The 12227-nt window shown below is 41.6% G+C and overlaps 1 protein-coding gene across 3 annotated transcripts in view; it reads left to right on the top strand.

Moving 5' to 3' along the window:
* The window catches only part of LOC143974543 (uncharacterized), a 53875-nt gene that overhangs the window by 15965 nt on the left and 25683 nt on the right, over positions 1 to 12227 (top strand). For all 3 annotated transcript variants that reach the window (XM_077476064.1, XM_077476066.1, XM_077476065.1), the window contains exons 3-4: positions 2679 to 2961; positions 6940 to 7104. In XM_077476064.1, the coding sequence (XP_077332190.1) occupies positions 2679 to 2961; positions 6940 to 7104 (448 nt within the window). The remainder of the gene's footprint in view (positions 1 to 2678; positions 2962 to 6939; positions 7105 to 12227) is intronic.

Genomic DNA, 12227 nt, shown 5'->3' with positions numbered 1-12227 from the left:
TGGTCTACCGTATTGTACAGATTTTTCTCCTTTTTTCAAGGCTCTGATGAAGAGGGAACCCCTCGAAATGCGTCAGTCCACCTTTGAGTACTTGCCCTTGCATGGGCATGTTCAACTTTTAAACTTTTAATTTCTTAATGTGTATATTTTGTAACCCAGCTTTTATGAATATGTAGGAACTTCTTTATATGCATTTATCTATTTTGTGTATGAATAAATGAAATATGAAATGAAATAAAGTATTATCCTGATCCAATCGTTTGATAACGCACATTCCACCTCTTTTCTTCCACTTCCCTGCGCTGCTTTGCTGATGCAGAGGGATCTGAGTGCCGGCTAAAGAGGCTTCGTCTGACACTTACAGCACCAGTGATGGGGGTTGCCTACCCCTGTACTAAGGTGTGGCCACTTGTTACTGCTGATGACACAGAAGCATTTATTATTCCTAAAGGTCACTCACGTTGGGGTATTTTTTACTCCCACTGTGGCAGGGACATTTATTGCTCCAACTAATCACTGAAACTGGCAATTGACACCCGGGTATTCAATACCCCTACGGACATCTTACACTAGGGAATTTATTCACATTATTGACATCAGGCCATGTATTACTTTTACGAACCATTGACAGCAGGGTATTTATTATTCCTACTGATGCTGGGGCTTGTTTTTCTCCAACTGACCTCAACACTTTTTACTGCTAGCCACAGTTTAGCCCCAGTCTGATGGACAGTGGACTGGCCCTTTGTGTAAAGGATGAGTACATTTTAAAACAATGCGTGCTTTTGCTTTCTAGCCTTTCTTCTCTGAACTAACCTAGCCCACCTCCCTTCAAAGATGCCTACTTACCTAGATCTGATGACCACAGCCTCCACTGTTTGTTTTTATCTGGCAATGCAAGCCTTCAGTGTTGGGCTCCTGCTTTGTGTATGACAGCCAGAGTCTGTCTCTACTACGTGCTGCCAGCTCATGGTATTTTAACCCTTGCTGCAGCACTTGGAGGTTAAAAAGAAGTAAAAGAGAAGCAAATTTATTACTGTATATGCATCCTGACTGTAATACGTTTATTAATTAAGAAGGTTCCATTAGGCTTTTTCACACGGGTGGCCAGGGGGCAGTAAAATAAGTGAAGCTGCAGTTTTACTACACCCTTATCATGCACCTAAAGCATATTATACTGCCAGAGGGGGCTGTTTGCATGCTAAAATGAATGCAGCATGTCAGGTTGATAGGTGGCAAGTTGATTGACCGCCTGTCAAACTTAGTAGTTCAAGTCAATGGGGTTGTGGTCCAATTGCAAGGTAAACGCACATTAGTCCTATTGAAAATGATCATTTGGCAAAAAAAAATGTGTGCTTTATCTCTGCCTCTGGGCCGAGTGGGTCTAATGGGAGTGGTTTTATAATTATCTGTCAGCTGTGGCAGCTTCAGGGCTCTAATGAGGAATCTGCTGGGCCTGCATCCCTTTTTAGATGGGTTCCTTTTGGGTTTATCTCACCAAATATGACATTTTTGTTGCAGGGGGTGCCTGAAATCTGACTTGTATCTTAGTGCAGACTTTTGGGAAAATTGGTGAGATAATCACACAAGCAGGAAATTATGTTTCTGGGGAGTGGTCAGTACACATTCTGTGTATAGAACACCTCCAGGAAGCCATATTGTTTTGCATTTATAGAAAATTTACAGCAGCTACATATTGGAAAGATGATTTTTATTAACATTCAATTACAATATGACTTGTATTGCAATTGTACACGCTATATTAATTTTTTCTTTATTTGCTATTTTTTCACATTGTCTCAGGCCTGTTAGTTAACTATAGACATTTTGGCATGCTAAGTGGCTGAAAAGCTGAATAAACTTCATGCCAAATCTTCAAAATGTGGTCTGCTTACAAAGGTTTTAATCAACCCTGGATATAAAATGGTTACAGGTTCCCATTGTATTAGCAAGATATATTTAAAAAAATGAGTAGGCGGTCTAAATATATTGTCATTTTATCTATAAGCAAAATATCAGTTTTAAAGTGGAGTTCCACCCATAAAATTTTCTTTGCAGTATTCAGCAGCAATAAACCTAAGCAACGACATTTTGAAAAAAAAAATATTATTTTACTTACAGTACTCTTTCCTGGCTGCTGCTCAGGGGTGCCTTGTAATCTGCCTCTTCCTCTCCTTGGTGCCTGATGTCATTTCCCTCGGCGCCCATGCTCGCTAGTGCTCCTGGGAGATGTGTGTCATCATTTCTCAGGAGTCAGTGGGCACCGGAAGTGATGCGGGAAATGGTGGATTTTGTTGTATCGCTGTTTAATTTACCTTCGTTGCCATCACAATGGGGCAGGCACTTCCGCCCCTGCTACCCATTGTGACGGCAACGTCAGAAGTGTGCGGCGCTGCGAGCCGTACATACTGTGCATGCGCAATAAAAAAAGGGCGGTGCATGCTGGTCGCTCAGCTGCACCGTGTACCGGAAGATAGTGCTTGTGGGCTTCATATGCCCACAAGCAATGTGGAAAAAGCCAGCAAAGAGAAGTTATCTTACGATATGTAATCGAGAATAGAGCGGCGATACATCCCTAAAAAAAATAACAGCTGGAACTCTGCTTTAAGTGGACTGACCCATGAGAATAGATTACATATACATATATATTTATAACATATCTGTAAAAATTCCTATAGGTTTCCAATTAAAGATCCCGAACGGGTCTCCAAGTGGGTTATAGCAATCCGACGGAAAAATTGGAAACCCTCTGCATCCAGCAGAATCTGCAGTGATCATTTTACTGACAAAGATTACATGTTACGACCAGGGGCCATGGTGCCGCGTCTACGGCTCGATGCTGTGCCTTCCATTTTCAATGGATTTCCAAAGCATCTCAAAGAGAGGCTAGAAAGGAAGAAGAAAAAGAAAGCTGATGAGCAAGTAGTTATAATTTGTAATCAAATGGAGACTGCAGATCAGGTAAGCGAGTACACTATGAGATTATGTTTAAATTGAAATGATATTTCATATAGCATGTTGTACCATTATGACCCCCAAAGCAGGCTATTGAACAGCAGAGCTCCATCCAGCAGCATTTCTTTAGGCCTCGGCCCAGGGGAAGATAGTGAGCACATGGCCTCTCCCGGGTATTTATATCCTGCCCCAGCATGCACCAGCGTCATACGCCTCCTTCTGGTTTGGCTGAAGAAGAAAATATAAATATTCATAACTTTGTTTTGTTTGTGAAATCTCATACTATGACCAGTGATACCAATGACATCTGCTGGCAACAGTGAGAAATCACAAGCCAATTTTAGGGGAAAAACCAGGTGAAAAACAATACAATTAGTCTGAGCTAACTACAGCTCAGCCAAAAACGAATTTGACATAGTAGCACCTGTAAAGAATAAGGGGGCTACATATATTTTTACCTAGAGTTTTGCTCAGTAAACGCTATGTGTATTGCTAGAAAAATCTGTATAAGGTTTTGCTGACACTGAGTTCAGTATCATTTGATCTCCATTACCTAGCAGTGATCACAGGAAACCATCACTTTAATGACAAAATATAACACATATACAGCACTCTCACAATATATTACCATAGCCACGGATAAATTGTTTATCATCATCACTGAAATCTAAAAAGAGTAGTGACCATATATATTTTTTTCAAATCCTTCAATTTCCTAATACAAGATTTCTTTTTGTGACATAATAAATTGTGACATCAAAACTGGGTGTAACAATCGGCATATACTGTTAATACAACTGTCTGACCTAGACATTTGCTTATTTACTCACTTATCAGCTTTGAAAGAAAATATAATGTATACTACTTTATACGGCAGTACTTGTATATTTTCATGTATACTTTTGTTTATGAAAAGAACAATCCACAGTTTGTAACTGGTATACTGTATAAATGACTGTTAGAATTGCAATGCCTAACACCCGTTGCCAGTAGGTTTTTCTTTTTTTCTTTTTTTTTTTTATTTTATTTTTTTTAATTAATTGAACTACTGAATATAGACTGCCAAAATGTAGGTCACAGCAGTATGGATTATCGAATAACCAGTGACCTTGTTTCTAGGGTTTAGACTAAGATAAAAAAAAAAAATATTCAGCCTAAGAAAAATGCATTGTACTATTTTGAAATAAGAAATTGTAAATACTAAATATAGCCCTGACTTTTTTTAGATTACATTCATTGCAGTGGGCAACTAATTTGCAATCCAGAGAACCCATGTGTCACTTTCCACTCCCCTACTGCATCCTGTTTATTGACCATACAGGACAGGGAAGTTCCCATTGCAAAAGGCCTCTTGCACACTACCACCTAAAAAAAATCAGCGTTTTTAGGCATACCGGAATTTTTTAAGGTATATAATTGCAGCCTATTGGTTTCAATGTGCTCATACACACACCTGTGTAAACATGTGCTGTGTATAGATGAGTATAAAAGAAATACAGAAACCTGAGTTGCTGGTATATGCACAAATAAGCGCATGCAATGTTCATTTGAAAATGGTACAAGTCCTTTCTGATGGTTAGAATTTATTTTACTTGCGTGCAAATGCATGCAAAATAAAACACAGAAAATCTTAGCCAGGAATACTGATGTTCAAACATTCGTACCTTGTACAAGTACCCTCTTTGTTTAGACCTACTTAGTTATGATGGGATGTGGAATCATAACATACAGGACCTAAAATTTGAATTTGCACTTGCGGTAGTGGTATTGGGGGTTATTTACGAAAGGCAAATCCACTTTGCACTACAAGTGCAAAGTGCACTTGAAATTGCACTGAAAGTGCACATGGAAGTGCAGTTGCTGTAGTTCTGAAATGAGGGGAAGCTCTGCTGATTTTTATTATCCAACCATGTGCAAGCTAAAATGCTGTTTTTTATTTCCCTTGCATGTCCCCCTCGGATCTACAGCGACTTTTCCTCCAAGTGCACTTTCAGTGCAATATCAAGTGCATTTTGCACTTGTAGTGCAAAGTTGATTTGCTTTACGTAAATAACCCCCATTGTGTCACTATGAAGAGATTATATTCCTGAAAATTAACTAGGGCTGTGTTATGCTGATATTTATACACCGAAACAGATATTTAAGGGCTCATTTACACTTGCTTCGGCTTCAACGCACATTGACGGCTACTTTACACTGGCTTCAAAACAAGGCTTCAGACACACTTTGTTAAAGCTCTGTGAGCTAGTCAAAGCTCATGTCACTAAATAAAATGGTTAGCTTACAGTCCTGGTTACACCTTGCTTTTGCTTGGCTTCGGCTTCGCTTCAAACAATTATACCCCATGTAGCTTTAGGCTGGATTTACACCTATGCATTTTTAGCGCTTTTTGAATTTTGCAGATTTGCACTACAGAACGTGTGCCATAGGAAACCATGTTAAATGGACTGTAGTCCAAATCTGCAAAAAGTACTAAAACTGCATAGGTGTGAATCCAGACTTAGTGGTGCTTCAAAGCATCTTCATAGACTTCTATGGCGGCTTTGGCAAAGCTCCCTTTGAATCCCCACTGAAGCCGCACCAAAGGCTCATCGAAGCCCCCATCGAAGCTCCACCAAAGCCCCATCGAAGTTCCACCAAACCCTCATCGAAGCCCCACCGAAGCCTCATCGAAGCACCAAGCAAAAGCAAGGTGTAAGCTGGACTGCAATCTATTTTATTTAGTGGCAGGAGCATTGACTGGCGCTCAGAGAGCTTTAAAAAGCATGTCCGAAGCCATGTTTTGAATCGCATGTAAACTAGCCCTAAGGGAATTCATATTTTATTAGTAGCTTTCAATCAACCTATGAATTAAAAAAAAATCTGACATGAAATAACAGCGGATAAAGTAAACAAGACTGTTTTAATGCGGTAGAAAACCACAGGTATAAAAAAAAAAAATTCCCCTGCAAGGCTATGTCATAATGTGCTAGTATGCATTGCATTTGAGCACATTTATGAGAGACTTGCCTTGAAACAAAGCCCTCCAGCGGTGCGCTGTCACCACTAACAGGGCTTCCATCTTCACCTGGTCTTCGTTCTGGGTTCAGGCCTCTGGCTACATGAGTGGCTGCAAGCACGATGATGTCACTCCTGTGCATGCGCACGGGAGCCGCCGTTTACAGCACAGGCTCTTTCGGCATTGTATTCTAGACCTTCAGAGCGCATTTGTTGGTGACATCGCCAGCTGTATGCAGTGTGAATATCTCCTAAACAGTGAAAGTTTAGGAGATACTCGCAATACCTACAGGTAAGCGTTATTATAGCCTTATCTGTAGGTACAAGTGGATAATCTTGAGTTTACTACCACTTTAAAGGTTTAAGGGGCTCTGTAATTGGGTCATTCGTTTCAACAACAATATTCTGTTAAGATTAGACTATAAAATGTGCATTTAACATATACAGTATAATGCATGTTATTTACCTGTAAAAGAGTACATTGTGTAGACATCCAAAAGCCCTGAGACTGCTGCTGGGTGCCACCATTTTGAATGTAATGTCAGCAACTCCAGCAAACTCAGAGCTGCCACTCAAGTAACATTCTATAGTATTCTTCTTTGCTCCTCCTCTTGCAGCTACATATAAGGTTACATAAGGCAGAAAGGGGAGAGCAAAGGAGATGGGTAAGCACAGAGCATAATTAGCCCCTTCCAGGGTAATAGAGCACTATGACATACAAGGAGGGAGGGGCTGTGCTAGGATATTCGGGAGTAGTCCGATTTTCTAGCAAGTTCAGAGGCATGTTGCAAGTGAGTAAGAAACCAGTTATGGAAAGCAAAAACGCTGCAAATAAGCCTATTGAACTGATTATTCTGTTCTTCTGTTCTGTTCTGCTGTTCTTCTGTTCTGTTCTGCTCTGCTTTTACCTGCAATTTTAGGATGGTGACTGGGGCCATTTAGGATTTGCTTGCTTTAGTTATAGAGAGCTCTAACTCTATATTATAGCCATTTCCTGACATAGAAGAGCTGATGAAGGCAAGTGGGCCCTGCGAGAATTCAGAAATTACTACTGACAGAACTACAGAGTCCTCACTACCAGCAACAGAAATTCAAGGGACAGACACAGCTGGGAACCAAGAAAAGCAAGAAGCAGTTGTGACAAATTCTAAGGTATAGCTGAAAACTTTCACTGTGGTGGCTGACTTCTGTGTCTATTGTCAAGCTTCGAAATTCAGATATGCAGTAGTATTTGAGATATTTCTGTTTTCAGCATCCATATGTGTCTTTAGGTGCGCAGGTGGAAGGGGTTTGTCTTTAGCCCTAGTTCACACTTGCGCAGCTCTGCAAGCCATGTTTAAGTCAATGGGCACAACAGCCCATTGACTTAAATGGGCAGCTGTGCCTCCAGAAAACACAGGGAAAAGGTCCCTGCAGCTTTTCTCAAAAACATGGCTCACGCAGAAACCTCAAGTGTGGTGCGTTTTCCAGTGCGGGGAAACAGCGCTGCATTTTTCCAGTGCATCAGGGTGCCATTGGGGTTAATGTTACCCCCACACATCTCCTGAGTGGCAGCGTATTTTTTCTGTGTGGGTGGTTGTAGCTGAGAACCCACTGCAACAACCACCGGCACAAGTATGAACCCGCTCTTAATGAGACAAGCAATCTATTATTCAAAATACCTTCCTCCAGTATTATAGTGATATGTTAACACACAACCTTTAATTTGCTGACCGTTTATTTAGATGAAGACTTCTGAGTGAGCGTTTGTTTCACAGCCAATATAAGTAAAAATTATAGCCTCTTTTGAATTTAAAGTATTACTGAACCCACAACAGTAAAATCAGTCTACGCTGTAAAGCATGCTTGCGATACTCTCCGTGGAAACAAAGGGGTTAATCCTCTGCATTGTGTAAAAAGGCTGGTTGATCCTGTCTTCTCTAATCCTCCCCTTCTCCCACAGTCCCCAAACCATCCCCTGAGAAAACAGAGCCTTGGGGCACTCTACACATGCTCAGTTTGGTGTGTATTGCTAAAAAGTTTTTTTGTTTTTTCTTCTTGGGAGAGTGCATGTGATCAGCATAGAGCCATGCAGCACTGTCCAGACAGAGGGTCAAGGGTCCGGCAGCCTCATAGGGGAGAATGAAAACTCCTACAAGCTTTAACCAGACACTGATAGAAGTCACAAGACTGCTATATACTGCCGATGAGAAAAGATATTTAGCAGTTTATATTTACTAAAACAATTGCATTTCCATGTTCTGTGTACTGTGGGAGACCAGATATAGTGAATGCAGGGTCCTGGGTTTAGTAAGATCTAAAAAAAAAAAATTGATACAGTAATATTGCTTAAACAATAATAACTAGAAAACCGTTATACTGTTTGCTTATTGTGCCGCATTTCAGCCTTTATGAACTTTTCTTAGCCTGTGTGCTCTTGCTCAACTACCACTAATCTCACATATTTTTAATACTAGCAGCACTAGGCAATGACCCACCACTTCTTCCCTAAATACCAACCTGTGCCCCACACCTTAAGCAACATTATTACACAACCATCATCTACTTCTCCTAACATTGTGGGGTTTATTTACTCAAGTCAAATCCACTGTACTACAAATTCACTTGGAAGTGCAGTCGCCGTAGATCAGAGGGGGACATGCAAGGAAAAAAGAAAAACAGCATTTTTGCTTGTACATGATTGAATAATTAAATCAGCAGAGCTTCCACTCATTTCAGATCTACCCCTCAGATCTACAGCGACTGAACTTTCCAGTGCACTTGTAGTGCAAAGTGGGATTTGCCTTTAATAAATCAACCCCGTGTACAGACTTTTTTCCTCCCCACACTTTGGGGATAACCTAAGTATTCACAGTACAAAGCTGTGCACAGGATCTTCCAATATATAGTTTCTATGGTGAATGATGGTCATGGTCATCCTTCCAGCTATATATAAAAAAACTACAGTGTAGCGCTAAAGTTATATAAACAATTCATGTGCATGAAAAATACAAAAAAAAAAAAATACAAAGTAAATACTGAAGGAATATAAAATCCCACAACTAATGTGCAGTATAGTGAGACTTGATCTTTGTATCATAAATACTATAAAGGGACTTCTATCAGTTCTTCCAACAAAAAACTGTCCTCTTATTGTGTTGGATATGAAGATGGGTAGAAAAATCTTCTCATAAGAGATCCCAAAATATAGAGAAGTAAACAGGTAAACCAACAACCGCAATCAATTTGACTGAAGCGATGTCTGTGAACAATCTTCTATAAAAATAAGATGGGTACTCTTACCAGTGGTGTTGGACCCACTTGTCATACGACTGAGTGGGTCAGTAAAGCTTGTAATTGTAATCACAGCAGTTTTCCAATCAGGCTTTAACCGGATGAATCCTGGTACATGTTCCTTATTTCATCGTCCTAGACCTCAGATGGAGATGGGCACTCCCGACAATCACTATCTGGTGGTCTCCAGGTTCCAGAGAAGGCAATGTTTTGAGGACAACGTATAGCCAAAATCAGATTTTCAAATGGAGCTCATGCAAATAATATATGGGAAAAAGAAAAAGAAAAAAGGGCTCCAGATGGTGCAGATCAAACCAGTAGGTTTATTGAAAAAAGTACAATGTATAAATGACTCAAAAATAAAAAGTGATCACAAATTAAAATATATAAAAGCAATATGGGGTACAAGAAATGCTGCCCTTCCAGCTCTGACAGGCTACGCTTTGAGACTACCCCTGTAACTGTCAGAAATAGCTGTTTGTGCTGTAGCTGTAATAAATCACCCTCAGAAATGTTAACCACATCTCTGGCTATAAGGTCCTATGGAGGCTGGCCTGTCTAAAGCTCAGGGCTGATAGGAGACCAGCATCCTCCGAGAATGTGACATCATAAGGGGCGGGACAACCATGTGACATCAACCGGTGACCCCGCCCCTTGTCCCTATATAAGTCTCCGCACAACGTGTCCCCAGCATTACGCCCGGAGAGAGCGTTGTATCAACATCGGAAGAAGAAGAAGGCTGCAGTGGCGACAGCGACAGACGACCGAGCCAATGCTAGTAAAAGAGCTGGAAGAAGAAAGCGGAGGCCCGGCAAGAAGAACCGAAGAGCGGGACAAGACCCCCGAAGTCGGAAGAAGACCCCCGGATGGCGGCGGTGACAAAGGAGAAAGCCGGCTCCTCCGCTAGTAAAAGAGCTAGCAGAAGATAGCCGGGGAGTCTGGCGAGAAGACCCCCGGAGCTATCTAATAAAGTATTTTAAAAACCTGTGTTGTGTTTTTTTAATGTACACTTTTTTTTTCCCCAGGTGAATGGGTAGGGGTACAATGTACCCCATACTCATTCACATAGGGTAGGGAGACGGAATCTGGGGGCCCCCTTATTAAAGGGGGCCCCCGGATTCTGATAAGCCTCTCGCCCGCAGACCCCGACAACCAATGGCCAGGATTGTTGGGAAGAGGCCCTTGTCCTCATCAACATGGGGACAAGGTGCCGAAGCACCCCCTCCATGTTGAGGGCACTCGGCCTGGTACAGCTCAGGAGGGGGGGGGGGGCGCTCGCTCGTCCCCACCCCCTTTCCTGACTGGCCGGGCTGCGTGCTTGGATAAGGGTCTGCTATGGACTTTGGGGGGACCCCCACGCTGTTTTTTTTGGCGTAGGGCTTCCCCTTTAAATCCATACCAGGTGACGGGCTAGCTAGGTGTCAATCTCATCGATGGAGGCGGCGACATTGACTTCCTTCGCTTGTTCCATCTACCTGGAGCCACGTTCAAAATGAACAAACTTTTCTCTGCGTGTGGGCAAGTTCATTCATTTCACCTAGTCCACCGAAAAAGTCCGGTCGTGTGTGGGCAGGTGCGCTCGTTTGGAAGGTCAGACGGACCTCCTCTGCAAAGTCCGGCGGGTTGTCCACCAGACTAAGTCCACCGTATAGTACGAACGTGTGTACACGGCATTAATGTTTTTTCTTCTGGAGCTAGATAGACTCCTAGGTAGGCGGGTGTAAACAGGCACAAGTCTGTTTACATCAGCCTGCCTATAAAGCTACATGAAGCTGTAGGGCCCTTAGGCTGAATTCATACCTGGGCGATTCTCCTTCTGATTTCAAAATACTCTGATAAAATGACAAATCGCACCAATTCATTCATTTTAATCACACTTAAAAACGTGGTGCGGTTCTGCCACAATTGTCACACGATAGATTGTGCTGCAATCGCAGCAAACCGCATTGCGTGAAGCTTGTCGCCCTAAAAAAGCTCCTGAACTTTTTTGGGAGACAAGCTTCACGTGATGCAGTTTGCCACATTAAAACAAATGGCATCTAAAACTTGCGTTGTGTGATTTGTTATTTTAACAGAGCATTTTGAAATGCCCAGGTGTGAATGCAGCCTTATGCCCTGTACACACCATCAGACTTTGCGACGGAAAATGTGCGATCGGATCTGGTTGTCGGAAAATCCGATCGTGTGTGGGCTCCATCTGACTTTTCTGTCGGAATTTCCGACACATAAAGTTTGAGAGCAGGATCTAAAATTTTCCGACAACAAAATCCGATCATTTAAATTCCAATCGTGTGTAGACAAATCTAACGGACAAAGTGCCACGCATGCTCAGAATAAATTATGAGACAAAAGCTATTGGCTACTGGCCTCTGTATAGTCCCGTCGTACGTGTTGTACGTCACCGCGTTCTGAACGATCGGATTTTCCGACAACTTTGTGCGACCGTGTGTGTATAAGAGACAAGTTTGGGCCAAAATCCGTCTGAAAAAAATCAGACGGATTTTGTCGTCAGAATGTCCGACCGTGTGTACAGGGCATTAGACTTCTGTTGTGACAAGTGAAAATACAAATAAATCTAATTATCTTTTAGAAATAAAACTGCATTAATACAAACATTCAAGAGTTTATATTCAGATCTTACAAAAATATTCTGGCAGTCTGGTATGGTCATTGAGAAATTTCCTAAAGTCAGCGCTGTCACCACTTGCAAAGTTAACAGTCCATTGTTGATCAGCTTCAGAAAGAGCCAGTCATTGTTATTTATTACTGATTTAAAGATTTGATGTATTCATCTGCGGACTTCTCAAGCTCATGACGGGTTCTTTATATTGGCCTAATTTAATAAACATATTTGCTGTGACAAGATACAGCCAAGAAACTTTGGTTAAGAGTGTAGTCACTGAGCAATTTACACCCAGAATAGGGCCAGTGGGACATACTTGCCTGTAGGCACAGGCTAATTGTCTTCTAGAACCTAACTGTTCTTTTAAAAAATAAAACAT

The sequence above is a fragment of the Lithobates pipiens genome, unplaced genomic scaffold (genome assembly GCF_037356315.1).
Source record: "Lithobates pipiens isolate NorthernLeopardFrog02 unplaced genomic scaffold, aLitPip1_a1.2 Scaffold_13, whole genome shotgun sequence".
In the NCBI taxonomy this organism is placed as follows: Eukaryota; Metazoa; Chordata; class Amphibia; order Anura; family Ranidae; genus Lithobates; species Lithobates pipiens.
Note: the sequence above shows the minus strand (reverse complement) of the source record. Positions and strands in the feature narration are given on the sequence as shown.